Source organism: Hydra vulgaris, chromosome 01 (assembly GCF_038396675.1).
Source record: "Hydra vulgaris chromosome 01, alternate assembly HydraT2T_AEP".
NCBI classification, from domain to species: Eukaryota; Metazoa; Cnidaria; class Hydrozoa; order Anthoathecata; family Hydridae; genus Hydra; species Hydra vulgaris.
This window is the reverse complement of record NC_088920.1, coordinates 22,885,703-22,913,641: the sequence shown is the minus strand read 5'-3', so window position 1 is coordinate 22,913,641 and position 27,939 is coordinate 22,885,703. Positions and strand designations below refer to the sequence as shown.

Sequence of the window (27,939 nt, the reverse complement as noted above, 5' to 3'; positions counted from 1 at the left end):
AATTGAAATAATTTTTTTATTATATAAGCAATATATAATAAAAATGTAACCAAAATGTTTAAAATAATATATAATAACGGTATAAAATTTTTTTTAAATACATGAATTTTTACAATTATACTTAGCGCATCAGGAAAGTTGTTCGAACTTTCTTGATGCGCTAAGTATAATTGTAATAACAATAATGATAACAATTATTATAGAAAGAGAATTTCAAAAATAGAGACAATAAAAGCAACAACAAAAATTTGGTAAATAATGACAGGAACGGCAAAGATTTAGTACCAAGTAGAGACTAGTTGAATGAAAAGAGATAAATAAATAGATAGATAAATAAAGAATGTCAAAATATTAGTATTAATATTAATATTAACATTAGAATGAAAAATTTAATAAAAGTATTTAAAATTGCAGATAAAAAACCAGAGGAATTAGATGTAGATTGATAAAAAAAGAGTTTCAAAATGTTGAAAATATCAAATTAAAAACTGAAAGATCATGAATTGATAGATATAATAAAGAACTTCAATATTAATTTGTAGAAATATTATTGAATAAAGTCTGTTTGGTTGCTCATTAATTAAAACATTAATTCTGGTAATACTCTTTGAGTTTGACTTTTCTGGTTGTCGTGCGAAAGAGGTAGGTTGGGAAGCATAAATTAAAATGTATTTTAACGAGTTGCACGCAATATTTACATCAAAAAGTCATGAAGTTTGAGTTAAACCTCTTTGCACAGTCGATGACGAACAATTCGCTCAATAGAAAACCAAAACGTGAAACACTACCGTAAGTAATTTCTTTCGCGAGCTCATTATCAACATTTTCATACTTAATTTATTCACGCAAAAAAGTTAGAGATTTGTTCTTACTCTTATCTGTACGAGCACTTTCAGACCGATTAATGCAAGGTATTGACGACCAACCTGAGGCAGACAATTTAACACTTTCATACATTTTCAACAACTTCACTACTGCAGAGCTAAATTACTTAAAGCATAGTTTGGAGTAACTGAAGTGTCAGTTGAAATAATAACTTAACTTCGGTAAAAGAAAACTATTTCATATTTAAGTTTATCTGAAATGATGAAGAGTGAAACGGTCCTCGACTATTAAACATTTCAAAATCAAGAGGCGTGCAATATTTGAACCAGCAGGAGCTGGACCTCTCCCAAATGCAAGTAATATCGCAGCATTAGCTCCATTTGTTGAACCAGTAGTAAATCTAGATCTCAAAAGTGTTAAAAGTTTTAAAAGTTGTCTGTCTCAGGTTGGTCGTCAATACCTTGCATTAATCGGTCTGAAAGTGCTTGTACAGATATGGGTAAGAACAAATCTCTATCTTTTTCGCGTGAATAAATTAAATGTAGATGTATATAGTAGTTCTATTGGTTTAAGGTTAAGTTATTATATTTGTTTAAGATTAAATTATTATATTTGTTTAAGATTGAGTTAAGGTTAGCTATTTAATCCACAACATATCTAAAGCTAGGCTATTCAAGCTATGCAAATTACAGTGTGTATAGATTTATGAAATAGAATTTACAAATTGAATGAAAATAGAACTTGTATAATAAATTGATAGGAAATTAGTAATTTTTTACTTTTTTTTTGAAAGGCAAGCCGTCAAGTACAGCCCTGGCAGGCTGTACTTGACGGCTTGCCTTTCTGCGACGATATTAAAAGAACCTTCGACTACAAGCCAATTTAAAACAATTTTCATAGCAGTACTTTCTAAGAAGAATTTTCTATTTATCTTATTTACTAATTAGATTACTTTTATTTCATAACTTCTTTAATTTATTATTGGAGATGTTTAATGTTGGTGTTTTACAAAAAGTTAAGTTTAAAAAATTATTTTATACATAGATATTTAATTTTAATTTTCATTCAGAAGTATAATTATAATTGAAGTGTCCAATTTGTGTAATATTTTATTATACAAATATTAATTTGATACTATGTTATTAAAATGAGAGTTTAATCTCAAGATATAACTAAAAAATGGTAAGATGAAGTACATAGACCAATGATCCATAAGTATCCATATGTGTGAAAACACGCGCAAAGTGGTAATCGGGAGATTTTAGAACAAAAATTAACGCCGTGTTTGAGTATCTTCAAATTACACGAAAATGGTGTTATTAAATGAAGTCAAAAAATTAGAATTGATTTATAGCTAATACATTTTTTTTATCAAAAAACTAATATCTATATTTCAACATCAAAACTTTGAACCACAAATTCTTTTATGTGTAATTATGATAATTTAAAACCACAAAAATTGAGTAGCGTTTTAATTAAATGAAAGCCGTTAATTATTGCGTATAAATTTACGCTAATTCTACTGCTTTCCTTTTTCGCATCATAAATTCAGTTCAAAAAATACAGTACAACTTGAACTTCACTGCTTGCAACTTAGAAATCTTTTGGTATGTTCATATTACCTCGGTGCTTATATTATCTGAATAGAAGATTTTTACCATATTCTTTTACATATAACTCAATAACAAACTCTTAACCTTAATATAAAAATCATTTACATGTGATTCTAAGAAATATGATGTACATAATTTTTAATTGAAGTGCCTTTTTTCGTATCATAAGTTTTTCACCTTTAATGGTAAAAATGTTCATCATTGTTTGATGAAAAATCAAACAAACATTGTATTTTTGACAAATAAAAACATCTAAATAAACAAGGTTTTTCTTTCAGATGTTAAATATTTTATTTAATTCCATTTTTTAAAATTCAAAACGTTTATTTCAAGTAAAATAATATGTTAAAAAGCGTGTGCATATAAATACAGTTATAATGTTTATTGTATGCATACCTTATTTTATGTGAAGATTTTTCTATAAGAAGTATCATTTATTTTGTGCGAGTTAATATTATGTAATATTTACAGTTTTTTTTGCTGTTAGATTGTTCAAATTATTTTTATAACATTCTTTAATATTTTATAACACAACTGCTTTTCAAAACTAAATAGAATCATATCAAGAAGATGTCATAAATTTAGTTGTTTTATGGGTAATTTTTATAATTCTATGTTTCAATGATGCTTTTATTTATCAGTAGTAATAGTAGTAGTAGTAGTAGTAGTAGTAGTAGTAGTAGTAGTAGTAGTAGTAGTCGTAGTAGTAGTAGTAGTAGTAGTAGTAGTAGTAGTAGTAGTAGTCTAAAAACAAAAAATTAGCATAAGTGTTTATATCTTAACAAGTGTATAAAAAAAGAAAAAAATATTTATGTCATTTTTAATTTTCTGTTTTTTTTTTCAGTTCCCTTTTAAGTGTCTGTCAGAACTGAACTTAATGTTCCGTTCAAAGACTACGAATATTTCTGTTTCCTAAAGTTCTTTTTGTCAGCCCTACGTTTTTCAACTTTGTAAAATGCACAAACAGGTTGGTTATAAAGACAGCAAAACAGGTTAGTTAAAAGTTTACTTACATACACACATATACATATCTACACAAAAATAAATTCAAAGACACAAATACACTAGTATGTACACGTAAACAAAAACACATATTTATACATATTTAGACGTACACATTGACATATACGTATATATATAAATAAATGCATACATACACACTTATGCAAACATATTTACATATACACACACATAAATTTTTTTGCTTAATTTTTTTTTCTTTAATTTATAATACATATATTTTTATATACTTCTGTTATTTTACTATTATTATTTTTTTTTTCTTCATTAATTTTTGATTTACAACTTTAATATAAATTCATAAACATTCGTATTTTGATAACAAGAATTGTTTAACATGGTATACTTTTCAAAAATAAAAATATTGAGTTTTTAAGAATTCTTGTAAATAGAAAAAAATTATTAAAAAATAAATTTTATTTTATCCAAACATTTGCATTACAGGTTGATAGAACACACGCTAAATAAAATGGTTATTTTCATAGGCCGAAATTTAAACTCAAAAACTCTGCTTAAAATTAATATTAGTGCAAACTAAATTGCATTTTTACTTGTATTCTTTTGAGTAACAATAATTACTTTTTTTTTTGTTTTTAACGTACTTTGCGAACATAACAATTTGAAAAATGGGGGCGACTGAATAAGTGCGAATTTCATAACTGCGAACCTGCATAAGTGCGACTGGCATCCCAGTCGGCAAATTTAGTTGTAAATGCGCATTAGAAACTCGTTTAAATACGTATCGAAGTGGTATGTATGTTAGCCATTTTATCGTGTCGAACACGCATTAGAAATACGCATTAGATGCGTATAAAGACAGGTATGCAATACGACGCCTACTGAGTATCAGACTCGCATTTGAAACTCTTGTAAACACGTATAAAACACGATAACCAGAGAATATTCAATACGATATTCTCCTGGTATTACAGGCGCATTTAAAACTTTCCAGAATACGCATTATTTACGAATATATGTTAGCCATTTTATCGTGTCAAACACGCATTAAAAATAGACATCAGATGCGTATAAAGACAGGTATACAATACGACGCCTACTGAGTATCAAACTCGCATTTAAACACGTATAAAACACGATAACCAGAGAATATTTAATACAATTTTATTAACTAATATGAATTCATAACATAATGATAATGACTAGCAGTAAGCAACCCGTAATACGGGTTATTAGTTATTAAATCAATAATAACAATAAAACACATTAATAACTTGATATATTATCTAAAATATTAAATACAAATTTATCTATAAATATTTTAACTTTGACTCCGTATCAGCAACGTCATTGCTTATAGGTAACGACATAAAGACTGCATTAACATCAGTTGAGTTCTTTTTAAAATCTGTCACAACACAAGTACCAGAAAAGGAAAGTCAAGTAAAGCCTGCAAATACCTAAAAAATTACATGAAAAAAAAAATTACAATTTTTAATTACAAAAGTACTATTTGCATTTTATTGTTAGTAGAATTAGGATAATAATAACAGAAAATATATGAACCTGTCATTTCGAAAAGGGCACAAGTCCATTTACTAAAACTTTTCAAAATTAACAAAAATATGATTTTTGTTAAAATAATGTTCAGGTTGCTAAAGAAATTAAACATAGAAGTAGATAAATAAAGAACGTATATAACTTATGTATTTTTTATTTTTTATAAAAAAAAACATAAATTATACAGAAATTTTTAATTCAAACTTATAAACTAACTGCTAAAAGTTTGGTCCTTTTCGAAATGACAGGTTCATATATTCTGTCTACAGAATAATTAAAAAAGATTATAAAAAGGCTAGACAACACTATGTATACATTGTTACTATAGTAACACTTGCAAATAACACCATAACTTAATAAGATATTTTATCAACTTAAATACTTGGACTAAAAAGATTTTATTTATTACAATATTTGAACAATCAAGGGACAATTATAGTTAAACAATTTGAGCAACTATATCATAAAATAGCAAGCAACTGGTAAAATATTTCTTATAAATGGTCATTATCATTTGTGGTATTAAGAAATACGTAAGAGCTCAGTAATTACATAAGTTTTATTAAATCTCCCATTCATCTTAGAGAGAGAGAGAAAGAAAGTGTTTCCAAAGCAGCATGTTAACAAATGTAAAAAAGCACGGAATAAATACTAGTAACTGGTTTTATTATGTTTCCAGTAAACAAAATTATTTTTACTTGATTAAAAGCTAATTTCCAGCATTTCTTAATTAAGCTCCAGCTTCTCTCTAACTGTTGACTAATGATTAATAGAGTAAATTTCATATCATACTAAATTTACAAAAATTAAAACTATGTTTCAACAGTTAGCTAACTAATCAAAAGATGACAAAGGATAGACAAACTAAAAAAAAAAATGAAAAAAAGAACACAATTATGATAGAAATTATAAAAAAAAAAAAATTATTTAGATTTAAACAAGTAAACAAAATTATTTTTACTTGATTAAAAGCTAATTTCCACCATTTCTTAATTAAGCTCCAGCTTCTCTCTAACTGTTGACTAATGATTAATAGAGTAAATTTCATATCATACTAAATTTACAAAAATTAAAACTATGTTTCAACAGTTAGCTAACTAATCTAAAGATGACAAAGGATAGACAAACTTAAAAAAAAAATGAAAAAAAGAACACAATTATGATAGAAGTTATAAAAAAAAAAAAATTATTTAGATTTAAGTGTTAATTGTTACTATAAATAGTTAAACTCATACTTTGCTTTGTTCTGAAGTGTCTAAAGTAAAATCAAATTAACAGACATAAACACTGCTTGACACTGAATTCTGTCAAGTAAGTTTTCTGCACTTTGAGTTACATTTCTTACATTTCAATAACGATTAATTTCATCCTGCCTAGATCTCTTTTTTTCATTTGACAACTATTTTAAAGTTGCCTATTAGCATTTTACATTAATAACTTTGTTGAGCCTAATACTATCTATTTCAATTTCACTGTTATCATATTACCAGTAATCTTACTATTGTTACAATTGAATAAATGAGCGTAAAAGAATCTTACAAATTGTGATCTTTTCTAATCAAAGACTTTATTTAAACTTAAGATTTATTGAAATCCATATATTTTTATATGTTTACATACATAAGTCGTTTATCAAAAATATTAAACAATATTTATTTACATCAATTATTTTTAATTTAACAAAGAATCTACAATGCACAAAATTATTTTTACCTTAATGAACAAAAATAATAAATGCACAATCTTGTATAAAAAATTGAAGCAATGTCAGTCAGTATATTTTACTCTAAAGTAATTTTATATATATATATATATATATATATATATATATATATATATATATATATATATATATATATATATATATATATATATATATATATGAAATATAGGCAGATTTAAGTTTATAAACTTTCGTGTCAACAAATTACAGTCAGTTTTTCATGTTAAACACAAAATATATATCTAATATAATATATATCAAATATAAAATAAATCCAATATAAAATAAAACAAAACAGTAAACTTACTCAAACCAGTATCACTTACACTGTGTGAAGTAACTAAAAAACACTTCAGTTCTTTTCAATCACTCTAAAAAATAACTTTCAGCTCTTTCTAATAGCACTAAAAAATAAAACAAAAATTGCTTAGCTGAGTTGCCTCGTTTATAAGAATCTGAAAACAGATAAGTAAAAAACCAAGAACAAACAAACATTTAGTTTTTAGAACTACTGTATTTAAACAAATTAAATAAAACAAAGAATAACGCCAATTCTCCTTAAAAGCTAAAAAAAATTTTCAGCTCAAATTTGCTTGCAGACCTTGCTTGTAAAATAAAATGTGAATAAGAAACACATTTAGAAAAGCCTAGAAAAAATTCATAAAAATTTACATACATTTGTTCTTTTATATCGCATAAATCCATGATATGATAAATCTGAAATGAAAAAATGTAATAGATAAGTAAATACAAAGAAAAAAATCAAATGATATAATATCAAATATAAAATATCAAATGATATGAATCGAAAATCAATATATCTGATAGAGATAAGATGTCATGATAAGAGAGTAGTAGTTGTTAAATATTGTTATTTCATGTTAGCTTTTAGAAAACAAATCATGTTTGTACTTCATGGTTCTAAAAATTCAAATTGAGATATAAACAAAATGTATACGTGGCAAAATGATTTTTCTTGAGTGGCTTTTAGTGAATGATTAAAAGCAGGGAGTTTCAATAATAAAACACTTTTGCCAAGTCGCACACTTTGAAAACATGGAAACAACATAATATAAACATACATAATAACTATAAAACACAATACATTTATTCAACTTTATATAACATATACAAACACCTCATAATATTTATATACACAATAGATACATTTTATACTATTTTAATGACACATTTATAAAACAATTACATAACACATATTACCACATACATATATTTATAAAAAATTTTTTTAACTTTGAACATAATATAAACATATATGCAAACTATAAACATATATAACTTGAATTGCGCGAACAAAAAATTTAAAAATAACATGAAAAAATCTAAAAAGATTCATACATATATGAATATATATATATGAATATATATATATATATATATATATATATATATATATATATATATATATATATATATATATATATATATAAACATATATCTCGTAATAAAATATCAAACTATAATTATATTTAATTTAAATCAAATACTTATTGAATAAAGAGCAAAAAACAGATAGAACTGCAATCCTTATAACAAAATTTAACGTTTAGCAACTTTAAAGTGTCAGTGTTGGCTCGAAATTTTAAGTTATTTTTCTAAATTTTTTAAAACAGTACGAAAAAAAGGTAATAGCATAGCAGAAATGTTAATAAAATAATAATCAACATAATAAAATAAGCAAGGTATGAAATGATAGGATTTATAATATATTTGAATTATATTGATTTAGGACTTAATAAATAAAATAAAGATAATAAGAAAATAAGAATATAATAAAAAATAAGAATAAAACAAAATAAATTTAAAAGTAGTAATAAATATTTTTATGATAAAGTTTTAATAACTTTTTTAGTACAAAAAAGTACTGTAACTGTATTGGAGATATGCGATACTGCTTTAGCAGAACAATATCTCTTCATACAACTTTTCATGTATTCCTGACTATTTCTTTTCATTCCAGACAAACTTTTTACTAAATTTCTCAAATGAAAACTTTTTTATTTAAATTTTGCTTTCACAATTTCAGTTTAAGCATGCGCTTTAAAGCAAAGATTTTCGTTTTTCCGTTATATGTTGATATTTGATCAAGATCGGGTACGATATCGTATCCGATTTTGATCAAATATTAAATAATACGTATTTTTGATAAATAAGTGGTATTGAACTTGAATTCGAAACTTAAAACTAAATGCGTATTTTTCTGGTATCAACGGCGGTATGTTATACGTGATCAATACTCCGAGTATTTACAATACTAGATATGCCGACTGGGATAAGTGCGAACTGGCATAAGTGCGAACTGGCACAAGTGCGAACTTACATAAGTGCGAATCACTTGCAAAAACTTGCATAAGTGCGAACTAGCACAAGCGCGAACTGGCATAAGTGCGCCAAAAGAATTTGCAAACATTGGCATAAGTGCGAAATGGCATAAGTGCGAATCAATTGCAAAAACTGGCATAAGTGCGAACTGGCACAAGCGCAAACTGGCATAAGTGCGCCGAAAGAATTTGCAAACATTGGCATAAGTGCGAACGAACATAAGTGCGAACTGGCATAAGTGCGAATCAGTTGCAAAAACTGGCATAAGTGCGAACTGGCACAAGCGCGAACTGGCATAAGTGCGCCAAAAGAATTTGAAAACATTGGCATAAGTGCGAACTGGCATAAGTGCGAAGTGGCATAAGTGCGAATCAATTGCAAAAACTGGCATAAGTGCGAACTGGCACAAGCGCGAACTGGCATAAGTGCGCCAAAAGAATTTGCAAACATTGGCATAAGTGCGAACTAGCATAAGTGCGAACTGGCATAAGTGCGAACCAGTTGCAAAAACTGGCATGAGTGCAAACTGGCACAAGCGCGAATTAGCATAAGTGCGCCGAAAGAATTTGCAAACATTGGCATAAGTGCGAACTAGCATAAGTGCGAACTGGCATAAGTGCGAACCAGTTGCAAAAACTGGCATGAGTGCAAACTGGCACAAGCGCGAATTAGCATAAGTGCGCCGAAAGAATTTGCAAATATTGGCATAAGTGCGAACTGGCATAAGTGCGAATCAGTTGCAAAAACTGGCATAAGTGCGAACTGGCACAAGCGCGAACTGGCATAAGTGCGCCAAAAGAATTTGAAAACATTGGCATAAGTGCGAACTGGCATAAGCGCGAAGTGGCATAAGTGCGAATCAATTGCAAAAACTGGCATAAGTGCGAACTGGCACAAGCGCGAACTGGCATAAGTGCGCCAAAAGAATTTGCAAACATTGGCATAAGTGCGAACTAGCATAAGTGCGAACTGGCATAAGTGCGAACCAGTTGCAAAAACTGGCATGAGTGCAAACTGGCACAAGCGCGAATTAGCATAAGTGCGCCGAAAGAATTTGCAAATATTGGCATAAGTGCGAACTGGCATAAGTGCGAATCAATTGCAAAAACTGGCATAAGTGCGGCATAAGTACGAACTGGCATAAGTGCGCCGAAAAAATTTGAAAATTTTGGAATAAGAGGGCGGTTGCTTAAGTGCACCGAATAGATTTTTCAACTTTTTCTTAGTGGGGACTCTTGAATTTTTTTATTTTAAAAAAATACTCAATAAATATTATTATTTTCTTTGTCTAAAACTCAATTTAAAAGTTGGTGTTGTTGTTCAAAAACTGTGCGGGAACGGGACACCTTAGTGAGGCTTCTATAAGGCTTAGTGGCCTCAATGCCACGAAGCCGTTTAGATCTTTTTTTTTTATCAAAGGCTCCTAAAAAATTGGGCTTTAATAAACGTTTTTTCCAAAGTTGGTTAGGCCCGGTAGTGGGCTCGTGTTACAGTCTTTGTTAATAAAAGTATTAAAAGAGGTTGTTGAACTTTCCAATGAATTACGAGGTTACTCCACACAATGTTTAAAATATTCTTTATGTAAAATATTTACAAGTTGTTTGCCGTTTTGATAAACAAGCTTTTGTTTATCAAAATACTACTTAATAGTTTGACTTATTCTCTTCTTTATTGCTGTAACTTGTCCAGTGAGCATGCATAGTGAACATAGAGTAAAGCATGCTGTGACAACCAATTTAATCAAGTTGTAGTTCCTACAATTAATCCGAGCATCACACAAAACATTTTAAATTTTTTCTTTTAGAGCAAAGTTCATGAATTTACATGTCTTATTTATTTATTTCAAACTATATTTATAGTTAACAATTTACAATTGTTGTTCATATACGAGCAATATATGTTCATATGTCAGGCCTGTACACGGGCCTGAACATAAAGTTTGTGAACTTTTAATTTGTAAGGAAATCAAGTTCGTCAACTTTTTTAAATGTAACATTTTTAATCAACTCGTATTTCCAAAAAAATAAAATTTTAATTGTAATTTTATTACTGAGTGTTAATTTAGTCATTGCATAGTTGGGCCTGAGGTAAGCAAAACCATGCAAAATCAATATAGTCATTCAAAAACTGATTTAATATTAACCATACTTAATTTTTAGGTTCAGCATATCAATTTTACCAGGGAAATGGTAATATTTTATTTTTCAAATATAAGTCAAAATGAAAAATAAAATGAAGCCAGAGAAACAATTTTTTTCTATTCTATTGTCTTAACTCTACATATTAGGTCAAAGACACCATATATTGAAATAAGAAAAAAAGATATGAAAATTTAATTTTTATACAAGCATTTTTTCAAAGTACTTTTCTTAGTATGCCCTAAAGTTTTTGTAACACTTTACTTAGCCCAAGCATGAATAAACTTATGGACAAATATGGATTATAGTTGAGCTCAAGTCTTTTGTTATAAATGATATCGATTCATCAGGGGGCGTTGACCTCATTTTTTAGTGTTTAATTATTCCAAGAGACATGATAGTTAAATGAGTGTAGCGTTGAGCAACCGACCTAGCTTCATCAATTAGTTGTTTGTGCTAGGAGGATCGATCTTCATCGCACAAACGGCTAATTGATGTAACTAGTTCGGTGGCTCTATGCTGCACTCATTTATATTAGATTTCTTCTCCGTTAGACATCCTAAATTGGTCTCATATAAAAGTCTTGAGAACGTCGTATCCGGATAAACTAAAGACGTCTTTCTAGACGTCACACAGTAGTGTGTGTATGTGTGTGTGTGTGTGGGGGGGGGGGGGGTACTTTATATTTTAATATAAAGTTTTAAAAGAAGAAAAAACAATATAATAGATTTGGAAGTTACATCATTTTATTACTTTATTCTACGCCATCAGCCAGGTTCGTATAAAATATTTCAATTTAAAGCTGTTTTCTTTATAAATATTGCATGTATCTAAGAATACTTTCTTAAAAAGTTTAACTATATCTATATTACACTTCTAATCTACGCTACAATAACTGTTAAAGTGACGTCCTTACAAAATTCAAATTTGATATGTTATTCTGAAACATCTCTTGAAACTATAGAATTTGAGTTGAAATTTATACAAATATTTTTATGGCAATACCAACCAGAAAATAAAATTATACTAAAAGAACATGCTTTCCTAAGAGTTATGTTATTATTATCAGGTGACATAGAACTATGACCTGGACCAATGTATTTGAACCATATTATTTCAGTGATGGAGAAACTTGAAAATATTCTGTTTATGAAATGCTTACAATGTTTTCATTTAAATATCCGTGGCCTATGGAACATTTAGCATCATTTATTTGTTTAACTGCAACAAAAACATTGACATATTCGCCCATATAAACCCATATAAGCAAGGACGACCCTAGTGAACTATATCATATCAAGAGTTATGCATTTCTAATTAGAGATCTTTATGTTAATTACATGAGGTCAAGTGATCACACTGAAATAAAATCAATGTTAAGATTCTATGGTTTCAAGCAACTAATAAAAAGCGCAACCAGAACAACGTTAACATTTTCTACTTTAATTGTCGTAATTTATACAAATAATCTCCGGAATGTGAAGAGAACCTTTTTTTAGTCATTTTTACGCTGTGGCACATATACAATCGATCTCAATGTACACTACAGCCACGTTTTTATTTTTTGCGGTCTTTATCAGTATGTACTAAATTTTCACGCGTTTTACTACATTAAGTTTTTCATAACAGTTTTTCCGTTTCAGTTTTTCAGTTTTCATTTTTTGTCTTTTGAAATTAAATTTTAAAATTATGTTCAAATATATACATATCCTTCATACCTGGAGCATTATTAACTTAACAATAGGCAATGTAAATTTCATATTTTAAAACAATTCTTACTTCAATTATTTTTCATTTACTGAAACCCGCAGTGTTATAATTTTTCCAGAAATTTATTGATGTGTAGGTGTGAGTAGAAGTGGGACAAGCGAGCGGGAGAAGTGAGAACTATATAAAATCATTTGTCTAAAATAAGTTGAAAATTAGTTTAAGCAAACTATTTTAAACTGGTTTTAAATTTCAGTTTATTTTAAATGATACACAAATAATCAATATTCAAAAGTTTTTGATTACATTTGACTATTGACTATTGCGGAGTTTCATTCTTTCTTTGAAACATTAATTGATATATCACAATATATGATTTTTTAAGATTTTTTATTATGCTTTTCATTAAAAAGAAAATTAATAGTTTTAAATACTAGGGGGTTCTAGACCACCTAAATCCCCTGGTTACAGCTCTATTTGGGCAAAGCGATTATGCGGAACTTGAACTTTACTACATAGAATAAAGACCTTTATGATAATGTTTTAATTGGTTTTAGATTTAATTTTAATATTAGTTTGTTTTTAAGTTAGGGGCTGCTCAAATAATACGTAACACCTTTTTGGCTGTTTTTAGACACCCCACCCTTCCCCCATGTGACATTTTATGACATTTTCTGTCAACCTCCTCTCTTTTTCCAATATGAGACGTGGCGTTATTTTTACCCAATTTTTCAACTTTTCGCTAACATTTTCATTGATTCCGCTGTGATGAAAATTTAAATTTTTAATATTATATGTCTTAAATTAATTTACTTCTCTTTAGTTCCTTGCTTTATCAGTTATGCCAATATTACATGGGGCAGCAAGCAAACTACTAAACTTTAAAAAATACTTAGTGTTCAAAAACATGCGTGTAGAATTATATACGGAAAAAAAAGAAGGGAGCACACGAAACCCTTAATGCTTGACATGAAAATGATGAATATTTATGAAATAAATATTTATCAACACCTAATTTTTATGTATAAGTTTACAAATAACCTAACTCCAGTAAATTTTAATTGTAAGTTTAAAAAAAATATAAATGAAAAGTATTTCCTTAGAACAAACCAATCAAATTTCTTTAAATTGCCTAAGAAACTTAACAAGTTTACAGAGTGTTCAATAGCATTTCGCGGACCAAAAATATGGAACTATTTTAAAAAAAAAGAAGCTAAAAAGATAATATGGTAAAATCATTAAACTCATTTAAGTTGCTAGCAAAAAAACACATTTTTAATTCGGAGGAATTACAAGAACTCCGTTAAGTTTTATCAAAATAGTTTTACTTTTTTATTCTTTGAAAAATTAATTGTACATATCTTTTGTAGTTATTTATGCCATGGTGTATATATTTTAAATCCTTGAGTATTTAAATTTAAAGTTTTTACATCTTACTTTTATCTGCAGTTTATTTGAACATTTTGACGACATTTTATTTTTTCAAGGGGCTCTATGAAAAGATTGTGGTGGTATTTTATCACCCATATCTTCTTTGAGTCCCGGTCTGTTTTTTACATTGTCTTATTTGTTTATATATTTTATTACGTGATAATCTTATGTAACTTATTTTATTAAACAGCAAAATATATTCTAAACTAAAAAAAAAAAAAAAAAAAATTTTTTTTAAATTTGTCACGTTACACTGAAGCTAACCCCTCCTCCATGTGACATTTGGTAACACTTTCTGATCCCCCCTCCCACCTTAAAACTGTCACGTATTAACAGTCCCATATAGGTCTGTAAAAATGATACTTTCATATTGATGATAGTATTAAGTGGCTACAATTTTTTTAAATAATAAACATAATTTTTAATTATTCGACAAACAAAATTGCATTTCGAAATCTCAAATTTAATGTTTTATTATTTATTTATTTTATTTGTAAATATTATGATTCTTTGTAAGTTCAAATAAAAATATTTTTTTGTAAGTTCAAATAAAAATTTTTTTTTGTAGGTTCAGATAAATTTAGTTTTGAATACAACTATACTGTAAAATTTCAACAAAAAAGTTTGTATATGAACATTTATCAAGCAAATCACGCAAATGTTTGTATAAACATAACAACTGTTGCTCGGCAACGAGGACATTTAACTGTAAATGTGGTAAACACATTGTGCAAACCATGTGTGCACAGGGAACAGCAGCGAAGTTTGGAGTATTTTCTAAACAAACAGGACATGTTGTTCCATTAGTTTCATCCATTACTCTTGAAGTCTCCGTGATTGCAACAATTTCTGTAGAACTATGTAAGTTTTCTCCGAGTTGGAAGGTATTTTGCACTATAGCTACATCATCTGTATTTTGCACTATAGCTACGTCACGTGGTATTGATACATTAAGTTGCTAGGCTTCATCTTGTGGTGGAATTAAATTAGGCTGTAAGGGCTCTATTTGACCTTGCGTAAATGATGAAACTGTTTCCAATTCCGGTGGTTGATTTATACGACTAACGCCAAGTTGATTGTTAAATAACGCATCTGCGCAAAATATTTTATTATACCCTAACATTCGGGGAGAATGAAATACACAAATCTTTGTGCAAATAAAACAATTCTTTTCTGAAAAAAACAATTATGAAACCGATAAAAAACAGTTTAAAAAACAACCGAATAAGAAAAAATTTCATTCATATCATTTCATATTAGAATAGATTTAATAACGATCGATTTGATTCGTTCGGGATGGCCCTGCCCACTGAGTGGGGTAATGTGGGCCTATGTTACTTTTTCGCATTTTTTTCATGAAATATACCAACTCATAGTAAAATATGAGTCATTGAGTATGTATCCAGTTTAAACATTTTGTTTAAGAGTTTAAAGATAATAAAAAAAAAGTTTAAAGTTTAAAGATAATAGTGTTACAATAAATGCGCTAAATGCAAAATAACTTTTTGTGCTCAAAACAGCAAATTAAAAAATAAATAAATTAAACATTTTCAAGTCTCTCTTAGCGGTTTTCCAAAAAATTTTGGAAATTCAATTAACGCAGTAAACCATAACTTAAAAACATAACATAAAATATATTAAAAAAATTCCAAATATAACTCTCCATATTGAATATATGATATTCTAATTCAAAATTTCAAGTACTTATATTACGCCTAATCATGATAAAAAAAATTTAAGGAATAAATTAGACTAATTCTCAAGTAAAAATTAACCAAATGTTCTCGTATTATATATTATAGATTCATTATTCTTTAAAAATGCAATGTTTATTTAAAAATAAATTTGATGTGCTAAGATTCAAAACTGCTACTCACCGGTATCAACTAGTTTCAATGGAAAGTTACATCTTTAATGATCGTCTATATGAATCCGTTGAAAAATAAAATCAGAAAATGAATACAAAAGCATTGCCAGAGATCTTATTTACTTAAAAAAAAAGAAGCATATTTTGGTCTTAAAAGAAATTGAACCTAATTATATAGTTTATTTTCTTTGTGATGAACCATTTTCCATATTTTAGAACCTGTTTTTAGTTCATTTTCATTGAAGTTTAAGATTTTTAATTAAAATCTCCTAGTTTAAATGTTTACGCCATTTTGAATAAAAAATGTGCTTTAAAAACTCCCTAGTAAGCTGATAATTTTAAGGTAATTTTAAGTTTACACGATTTTTAAATCTTCAAAAGTGGCCTAAAACCCTCATTACAACGAAAAAAGTTATTTTTTAACCGTTTTCTTACCTGCATAAGGAGCCTAGCCTATATTTTTTATGAAAAAACTCATGAAAATTTGACGACCCTGCGCGACCTATTTTTTTTAACGTTTGTTAATATTTGAATCACATTTGATTCAAACATTAGTTTTTCATAAATATTTTGTAGTTTATTATTTGGTTTTAAAACTTTTTTTATACATGACACTACAGACGATGCAGTGCGAATGTATGAATGGTCAATTTAACTGTTTCCGTGTTTCAAATCTGTTACACCACATTTTTCATTGCCTAAATAATAGATAATAGCAATAAGACCTTTGGTAGTTTTTTTATGAACACTTGTTTACTAAAATTTGCGGATGTACAATGTTTTTGGCCTGTAGTAGTTTGGGTAAGATAATAAGTTTTTTTAAAACCTTTTTTGCTATTTTTAGAACTTGTTTTTCTTATTATTTTTCCATCTGTAATGATTGCATTTATAATCGTCTTTATTTTCAGACTTCATTTTAAAAACAAATATTCTACCAGCAATAGATAGAATGGGTGCAAGCGGAATAAGTTTTACATCGTTGTTTTCGATGTAAACATTTTGACAGCATTATCTGCCGACAGCATCATCTGCCGACATAAAGTCATTTTTATTTTTAATAACATATTCCTCAGTTTTTTGCCTTAACTAATCAATTCTTTTGATGTCGTTGCCTTCATTCTTAAATAAAAAAATACTGATACTACAGATTTTGAAAACCGACTGGCTACCACCAATAACGTGTTATTAAGGACAATTATAAAATAGTTGTTCGATTATTATAGATTAAAATAACCTATAGGTTATTATTAACCTATAAAACTATAAATATTGACGAACAACCTCTTGCTTATTTTTGTAATAAACTTGAGTTTATTCTAATGACTCTAATGAATATCAATATTTAATGACTATAGTGTTATTTCTTTTGCTTTATTAAATTTTTGAATGAACTTTCAAAAACCAGAAAAGTTTATGAAAAATAACTTCAAACGTACTTTATGGAAACCCATAACTTCGTACGTACTTAACGAAAAGGAGAAGTTTTTAAAAGTTTTTTCAAATATTAAAATAGTGCTTTTTTTGAATATGTTTATTCTAGCATAAATAAATTATTCTAATATTTTTATGAGCATAATTTATTTTTAAAAGCTTTTATAAAACCTTTTATAAAATGAAACTTAAAAATTTTAAAAACCTTCTATAAGGGTATGATACTTACTGTTCTGCTCGACATATCTTCCTGCTGTTTTTAACTAAGCGTACCGAAATAAAATAAAAAGTATAAAAGAGAATGATCATTACAAATAATGGTAATCGTCGGGTTATCAATAATGTAATTAAAAATAATATTTTTGGTCAGTGTAAAAATTATTAATCGTTATTTGGTTTATTGCACGAGATGAATATCATCTTCAAACTAATTTTTGAATTTTTAGCATTTGGTTGGTTTGCATTGGATACCGTTTGCTTTAACAATAGCAAAATCAAAATGTGAAGAGTAATGTTGATGTAGTTGACATAAAAGTTGTAAAAATTTAATTAAGTATCCACTCAGAGGTTATTTCAGTGGTTATCGGCATGGCCGTAGAGAAGGAGGATTAGGCGGGTGTGTTGTCCTGGGGCCCGGCTTTCTTTAAGAGTCCGGAGCAGGTCTCTTAAAGAAAGCCGGGCTAATTTTTTTTTTCTCCCATAAAACGGGAGAAAAAAAAAGTAGCTAATTTGGCATTACATGGTGCTCATTTTCAGCCAAGATAGGGCCCATAAAGAAATTTGCCCCGGGACCCATCTTGGCTTTCTATCAGTTATCAGTGACTTTTATTTTCACAATAATAATTCTGACTTTTTTGCACTTATGCCAGTTTTTGCAATTGATTTACACTTATGCTAGTTCGCACTTATGCCGAATCGTACTTATGCCAATGTTTATTAAATCTTTCGGCGCACCTATGCCAGTTCGCGCTTGTGCCAGTTCGCACTTATGCCAATTCGCACTTATGCCAGTTCGCACTTATGCCAATTCGCACTTATGCCAATGTTTGTAAATTCTTTCGGCGCACTTATTCCAGTTCGCGCTTGTGCCAGTTTGCACTTATGCCGGTTTTTACAATTAATTCGCACTTATGCCAGTTCGCACTTATGCCAATTCGCACTTATGCCAATGTTTGAAAATTCTTTCGGCGCACTTATGCCATTTCGCGCTTGTGCCAGTTCGCACTTATGCCAGTTTTTGCAATTGATTCGCACATATGCCAGTTCGCACTTATGCCAATGTTTGCAAATTCTTTTGGCGCACTTATGCCAGTTCGCACTTGTGCCAGTTCGCACTTATGCCAGTTTTTGCAATTGATTTGCACTTATGCCAGTTTTTGCAATTGATTCGCTTATGCCAATGTTTGCAAATTCTTGCTTATGCCAATGTTTGCCAATGTTTGCAAATTCTTTTGGCGCACTTATGCCAGTTCGCGCTTGTGCCAGTTCGCACTTATGCCAGTTTTTGCAATTGATTTGCACTTATGCCAGTTTTTGCAATTGATTCACTTATGCCAATGTTTGCAAATTCTTTTGGCGCACTTATGCCAGTTCGCGCTTGTTTCAGTTCGCACTTATGCCAGTTTTTGCAATTGATTTGCACTTATGCCAGTTTTTGCAATTGATTCGCACATATGCCAGTTCGGACTTATGCCAATGTTTGCAAATTCTTTTGGCGCACTTATGCCAGTTCGCGCTTGTGCCAGTTCGCACTTATGCCAGTCATTGCAACTGCTTCGCACTTATGCAGATTCGCGGTTATGAAATTCGCACTTATTCAGCCTCCTCGAAAAATGTTTGTTAAAAAAAAGTTAGTTAAGTTTTGTTCGCGAAACCTTTATCAAATATATAAAATTATTATAGTGTAACACAAAACTTTATTCAAAATTTTTTTCAGATCTATTTTTATTTGTATAAATATTAAAACTTTATTTAATTTAATAATAATAACACGCTGCATTTAAAAAAAGAGAAAAGTTTAGTAAGAAACTAAAACTTTTTACTTAATAAACGATATTAAATTTATTTTATTTGAAATTTTTATAATACATCTAACCGTACGTCTATTTTAAGGTAATCAATCTTTTTCAGAAAATTTATTTTCACGCAAGAAACTACTTAGTGAAATTCAACATTATTTTTTACAAGACGCAAACAACTCAACTTTAGTATTATATGGAATGTCGGGTGTCGGAAAGACACATATTGCCAGAAAATATTGTGAACTATCTTATAACTTCTATAAAAACATTGTTTGGATTGACGCAACATTTGGAATGTTACAAACTTCAATGAGAAACCAATGCCAAATATTAGGTATCGAGGTTCATGATTCCAAAGGAGATTATTATAATATAAAAGTGATTGTCGAAAAAATTCACAACTATTATAAAAATGAAAAAACTTTGTTTATTTTTGACAGTGTCGACGATGAAAGTGTTAAAAATTTATCAATGTACATTTCAAGAAAACCGAATTCATTTACGTTGATTACCTCCCAATGGAGAACGTGGTCAAATAATGTAAATAAAATGCTAGTTGATATTTTTTCTTCTGAAGAAGCATTTGCTTATGTAAAAAGTAATATTGAAGAAAACAGCGACGAAAACACAAGAAACTTAATTAAAGAACTTGGTTATCATCCGTTTGCAATTACTCAGGCAATAAAATATATAAATGTACAAAAAATTTCGATAGAAAAATATATAGATCGATATAGATCAAAACCATCAGAAATATTAGACAACAATGACTTTCAAACCGAAGAAGAATCGAAGTCTGCAATAAACGCAATCAACTTAGTTTTAACAAAATTAGAAAAAACTAAACCTTTTCTATTTAAAATATTAAACTGTTTATCTCATTGCGACGGTCAAAACATCAGTAAACAGTTTATAAAACAAATCTCAAATCAAATGGAAACAAACGACGAATCTTTAATAGATGAAGCTATTGGATTACTAATGAGTTATTCTTTACTAAACTATTTTGATGATAAAAAATATAAAATACACGAACTGACACAGATAACATGTAAATGTTTTCAAAAGAGAAATTCAAGTGCAAATAAATATCTTGATTTAATCGAAAATTGTTTTAAAGTTGAATTGAATGAAGTAAAATATCACATGGATTATGGAAATCATTTTGTTTTTCATTTTATCTATATGTTTCGTACAAACGGAGAAAGATTTTCGGGAACCTTCCATCATATGACAACTTCTATTAAAAGATTATTAGTATGTAAAGGTTTATTTGAAGAAGCAATCGAAATATTAAAAGCTGTTCAAAGTTTTAATACAGAAACTTATGGTGAAAACAATAAAATCACGCTTGATACAAAACGGAATATCGCAAAGTGTTTAAACAAAATGGGAAAATTTAACAAAGCTTTAGAAATTTATTATTCAGTTGATAAAATACAAACTGAAGTTTTAGGTATCAACCATCTGGATACAATGGCAACAAAACATAATATCGCAAGCTGTTTGAACAATATGGGAAAATATAACGAAGCTTTAGAAATTTATTATTCTGTTGATAAAATACGAACTGAAATTTTAGGTATCAGCCATCCGTCTACAATGAATACAAAACATAATATTGCACTCTGTTTGGACAATATGGGAAAACATAACGAAGCTTTAGAAATTTATTATTCTGTTGATAAAATACAAACTGAAATTGTAGGTATCAACCATCCGGATACAATGACAACAAAACATAATATTGCACTCTGTTTGGACAATATGGGAAAACATAACGAAGCTTTAGAAATTTATTATTCTGTTAATAAAATAGATACTGAAATTTTAGGTATCAACCATCCCTCTACAATGATAACAAAACGTAATATCGCAAGCTGTTTGGAAAGTATTGGAAAATATAACGAAGCTTTAGAAATTTATTATTTTGTTGATAAAATACAAACTGAAATTTTAGGTATCAACCATCCGGATACATTGACAGCAAAACATAATATGGCATTCTGTTTGAACAAAATGGGAAAATATAACGAAGCTTTAGAAATTTATTATTCTGTTGATAAAATAGAAACTGAAATTTTAGGTATCAACCATCCGAATACAATGGTAACAAAACATAGTATTGCAGGCTGTTTGAACGATATGAGAAAATATAACGAAGCTTTAGAAATTTATTATTCTGTTGATAAAATACAAACTGAAATTTTAGGTATCAACCATCCGGATACAATGAAAACAAAACATAATATTGCACTCTGTTTGGACAATATGGGAAAACATAACGAAGCTTTAGAAATTTATTATTCTGTTGATAAAATAGGTACTGAAATTTTAGGTATCAACCATCTGGATACAATGGCAACAAAACATAATATCGCAAGCTGTTTGAACAATATGGGAAAATATAACGAAGCTTTAGAAATTTATTATTCTGTTGATAAAATAGGTACTGAAATTTTAGGTATCAACCATCCCTCTACAATGATAACAAAAAGTAATATCGCAAACTGTTTGGAAAGTATTGGAAAATATAACGAAGCTTTAGAAATTTATTATTTTGTTGATAAAATACAAACTGAAATTTTAGGTATCTACCATCCGGATACAATGACAACAAAACATAATATCGCACTCTGTTTGAATAATTTAGAAAAAAAGCAAACGAGTTGTTTTATTATTTGATTATTATATTACTTTTAATATATATAAAGTTTATCTGTTAATAAAATATAATTGATGAACGTTTTTCTTTAAAAGTTAGAGAAATCCGTATTTAATTCTTATAAATAAAATCTTAAGTTTTAAAACGTTTTTAAATAAAAAAAAAGTTTGTTCATTTCAGTGTTTATAGCTATAATATTTTTATATTTTAAAATTTGAATGTATTATTAATTATAAAAATAAAAGATTCACCTCTTTTAATTTTTTATAACTTCCATAAGTTATGGTTTAAACTTCTCTTATAAAGTATAAAATTATTTGAAAGCAAAGATTTTGTTATTGCATGCATATATATATATATATATATATATATATATATATATATATATATATATATATATATATATATATATATATATATATATGTATGTATATATATATTTGTATATAAATATATATATATATATGTATGTATATATATATATATATATATATATATATATATATATATATATATATGTATAGATATATATATATATACTTATTTGAATGAACATATCATAACATGTATATGATATGTTTATATCATATATATATATATATGTATATAATATGTTTATATATATATATATATGTATATAATATATATATATAAATATATATATATATATATATATATATATATATATATATATATATATATATATATATATATATATATATATATATATGTATTTAATTGATAAAAAAACGCTACGTGGACTTTTTTTTTTTTTTTTAAATTTTTTTTGCAAACAAAACTCTCGGTTGCTTTACAACCATTTCAGATTACTTTTCAACATGATTTAAATTAATAAAAGCACTTTTATTGAAAAATTTCGGAGGTTTTGTAAAATGCCACTTTCAGTAAAGTTTTTGACAAAAGGCCACTTTAAGTCAATCTAGCGTTATATATATATATATATATATATATATATATATATGTATATATATATATACTGATTTGTATATATATATATATATATATATATATATATATATATATATATATATATATATATATATATATATATATATTTGTATGTATATATAAATATATGTATAGATATATATATATATATACTTATTTAAATAAACATATCATAACATAACATATATATATATATATATATATATATATTCATGTATATAATATGTTTATATCATATATATATATATATATATGTATATGATATATTTGTATCATATATATGTATATATATATATATATATATATAATATATATATATATATATATATATATATATGTATACATATATATATATATATTTATGATATGTTTGTATCATATATATGTATATATATATATATATATATATATATATATATATATATATATATATATATATGTATATGATATGTTTATATCATATATATATATATATATGTATATAATACGTTTGTATCATATATATATATATATATATATATATATATATATATATATATATATATATATATATATATATATATATATATATATATATATATATATAAATATATATACATATATTGTTGTTTTGATTATGTAATAATAATCAATTTTTTCGATTTGAGAGTGATCAATATAAAGTGAAATAATCACAAAATAGATCAATAAATAATTAAAAAAGTAAGATGAAAAAAAACAACTTTTTTACGGTACTTAAAGTTTCATGCCGTTTGCGGCAATCATCAGCCATATATTTAAATCAAGAAAAAACCGTTCAAAAATACAATTAAAAAACCGTTACAAAATTAAAGAAAAACAATGGAATGAGTTCTGACGTCAAATAATAATAATAGTAATAATAATGACAATAATAATAATAAAAATTAAAATAATAATATGGAAAAACATCTTTTTTAATCGCCAGTGTCATATTGGGACAGAAGGAATCTGTTTCTATGTCTACACTTAGAAACAATCTCACTCCTTTTATTCAATAAATTAGTACTTTTATAATATAGAATTTCATATTTTTCGGTGAGACATAATTTGCAAGATTTAGATGTTGGATTATATGCTTTACATCGCCTGAGAATTTTCCACTTAACTATAGGGACTAAATTAGCTTCTTTTAACTTCCACACATGTTTTCAGAGTTTATTTAATTTGAGAGTTTATTTAAATATTTAAATGCAATAGCTTACGGATTTCTATACAATGCAACAAGAAAATTGTAAACTACCTTGACGTGACTCTAAATTGATCTATTTTGTGATTATTTCACTTTATATTGATCACTCTCAAATCGAAAAAATTGATTATTATTACATAATCAAAACAACAATATTTTTGCTCCATACGTTGAGCACTCTAATCAAGTCGCATATGTGATGTAAAAAATAAACTTTGGATATTCAGTCAAGAACATTCCGATACCATCCATTAAAGACTTCAAAATACAGTTATTGGATAAAACTGAAACATTAATTAAAAGAATGCGATGGAAAGCGTTTTTCTTTTTAAACAAGAGTTCAAATAGTAAGTACAATTTTTATTATAACTACGGATTAAAAACATCTAATCATCCAAAACAAATTACAGAAATGATAGCTTTTGAGAATGAACTCATTGATCTTGTAAAACACATTAAGTTTCGAAAGGTGCACAGCAGTTTCCAAAATAAATTAAATAAAGATATAAACAGTACTCGAAAATCTAACCTAACTTATACGTATGCTGATAAAACGACCAATCTTTACAATCTATCTAAGAATGATTACAACCACTTGTTAAGAAATGCCATCACTTCAAACTACAAATTATCCAACTCAAACATAATAAATAAAGTAAACTTAGAAGGTAAACGTCTTTTAAAAAATCATGAAGTTTTCAATAAAATTGACATTAACACATCTTCCGATTGCTTTATCACTTTAAAAGACCACAAAGATAATTTTGAAAACAATCCGACTGTCCGTTTATTGAATCCTGCTAAAAACGAGGTTGGTAGAATTAGTAAAGATATTCTTTCTAAAATTAATACAGACCTAAGAAATATATTAAAATTAAATCAATGGAAAAACACTCGAACTGTTACCGATTGGTTTAAGGCCATAAAAGATAAACACCTTTATAAATTTTTAGTTTTTGATATTATTGACTTCTACCCTTCTATCAGTGAAACACTTCTTAAAAACTCTATCAATTTTGCGAAGCAACACCTAACATTAAATAAAGAAAACATATCACTAATTTTTCATGCAAGAAAGCTTTTTAATAATGATCAAGTTTGGATAAAGCAATCAAGCGGTTTATTTGATGTTTCCATGGGAGCGTTCGACGGTGCAGAGGTTTGTGAGCTGGTAGGAATATTTCTTCTTTTTCAAATTTCAAAATTTTATAACAAGCTTGAGATTGGTTTATACCGTGACGACGGCTTGGCAGTTTTTAGTAATAAAAGCGGCCCTCAAATGGAAAAAATAAAAAAGCATATTGTCGAAATATTTAAATGCAATGGCTTACGGATTTCTATACAATGCAACAAGAAAATTGTAAACTACCTTGACGTGACTCTAAATTTTAGTGACTGCACTTTTAAACCTTATTTCAAACCTGATAATACATTAAATTACATCCATGCTGATTCAAATCACCCGCCGAGTATATTAAAACAAATACCAAGTTCGATTGAACTTAGATTGTCTACAAATTCATCTAACAAAGAAATATTTCAAAATACTATTCCTCTATATAATGAAGCTTTATTAAAGTCTGGTTATAAATATAGTCTAACATATAATCCTATAACAATATCAACTCCAAAACGGAAAAGAGCCCGCAACATCATTTGGTTTAACCCTCCATTTAGTAAAAACGTTAGCACCAACCTGGGAAAATGTTTTTTGAAACTTATTGACAAACATTTTCCTAATAATAATAAACTGCATAAAATCTTTAACAGGAACACAGTCAAAGTTAGTTACAGTTGTATGCCAAGTGTAAAATCTATTATAAATTCGCACAACAAATACATTTTATGCAACAATACAAACCTTAATCAACAGGACTGTAACTGCTATAATAAAAATCTCTGTCCGTTGTTTAATAAATGTTTAACAAGCAACATTGTATATCAAGCAACTGTTACAACTGATAATCTTGATTCATCTTCTAATGAAAAATCCTACATTGGGATAAGTGAGACTCCTTTTAAATTAAGATACGCTAATCACGTTAAATCATTTAACATTGCTAAATACAAAAACGATACTGAACTCTCAAAACATGTGTGGAAGTTAAAAGAAGCTAATTTAGTCCCTATAGTTAAGTGGAAAATTCTCAGGCGATGTAAAGCATATAATCCAACATCTAAATCTTGCAAATTATGTCTCACCGAAAAATATGAAATTCTATATTATAAAAGTACTAATTTATTGAATAAAAGGAGTGAGATTGTTTCTAAGTGTAGACATAGAAACAGATTCCTTCTGTCCCAATATGGCACTGGCGATTAAAAAAGATGTTTTTCCATATTATTATTTTAATTTTTATTATTATTATTGTCATTATTATTACTATTATTATTATTTGACGTCAGAACTCATTCCATTGTTTTTCTTTAATTTTGTAACGGTTTTTTAATTGTATTTTTGAACGGTTTTTTCTTGATTTAAATATATGGCTGATGAGTGCCGCAAACGGCATGAAACTTTAAGTACCGTAAAAAAGTTGTTTTTTTTCATCTTACTTTTTTAATTATATATATATATATATATATATATATATATATATATATATATATATATATATATATATATATATATATATATATATATATATGTATTTATAAGATGAACCAAATAATACGGTTCTCTTAGTAAATATGGTATGGAATATTAAGAAAACGTTGTTTGATTTAATTTTTAACTTTAATGGTTATAATATTCTATATGTTAGTAAAGATGATTTTATTCTTTTGTTCCAATTAAATTAAATCAGAAAAATAATTATCAAAGTGTATGATTCTAATTTATTTAAAAAGAAATAAAAATAATTCATATTTATTATTCTAGATTGAAATAATAATAATAATATTTTACCCAGTGGGCACAATGACGTTGAAATAACGTTGAAACAACGTCGCAAACCAACGAAATGCAATGTTGAAACAACGTTGAAATTTGGTGGAATTGGAAACAAAATCCGAGGTTGAAAATCACGATGTTGAAACAAAGTCGATCAAAACGTTGTTTCAACGTTGTTCTAACGTCTTATCGACTACATATCATCCATATTTCAACTTCGATAAAATGAAAATTAAAAGTTCAACGTTAAAATTACGTTGTTTTAACGTCTTATTGACAATATAATAACCATATATGGTTGATATATTGTCGATAAGACGTTCAAACAACGTTCAAACAACCTAATTTCAACGTTAAATTTTGGTCATTTGATAAAAATTATACAGCCTATTGGATATAACTTATATCCAATAGGCTGCAGCCTTGTTAAATTGTCATCGTTAACATGTTTAATTGTCTCGACTTGGATTGCGATAAAATAAGACAATAAAAAAGCAATATTTTGCGCTAAAAGTAGTGTATTTCATGTTCAAAAAATTATTTTAAGGGAGTTTATATAAGAAAT

The 27,939-nt window shown here is 27.3% G+C and overlaps 1 protein-coding gene across 1 annotated transcript in view; it reads left to right on the top strand.

The window, feature by feature from the left end:
• LOC136074251 (uncharacterized) overlaps positions 1 to 26,804 on the top strand; it is a 97,858-nt gene extending 71,054 nt beyond the window's left edge. Inside the window, exons 4-6 of the mRNA XM_065786556.1 lie at positions 21,094 to 21,975; positions 22,087 to 22,227; positions 24,709 to 26,804. Of these exons, the coding sequence (XP_065642628.1) occupies positions 21,094 to 21,975; positions 22,087 to 22,227; positions 24,709 to 26,804 (3,119 nt within the window). The remainder of the gene's footprint in view (positions 1 to 21,093; positions 21,976 to 22,086; positions 22,228 to 24,708) is intronic.
• The last annotated feature ends 1,135 nt before the right edge of the window (positions 26,805 to 27,939 follow it).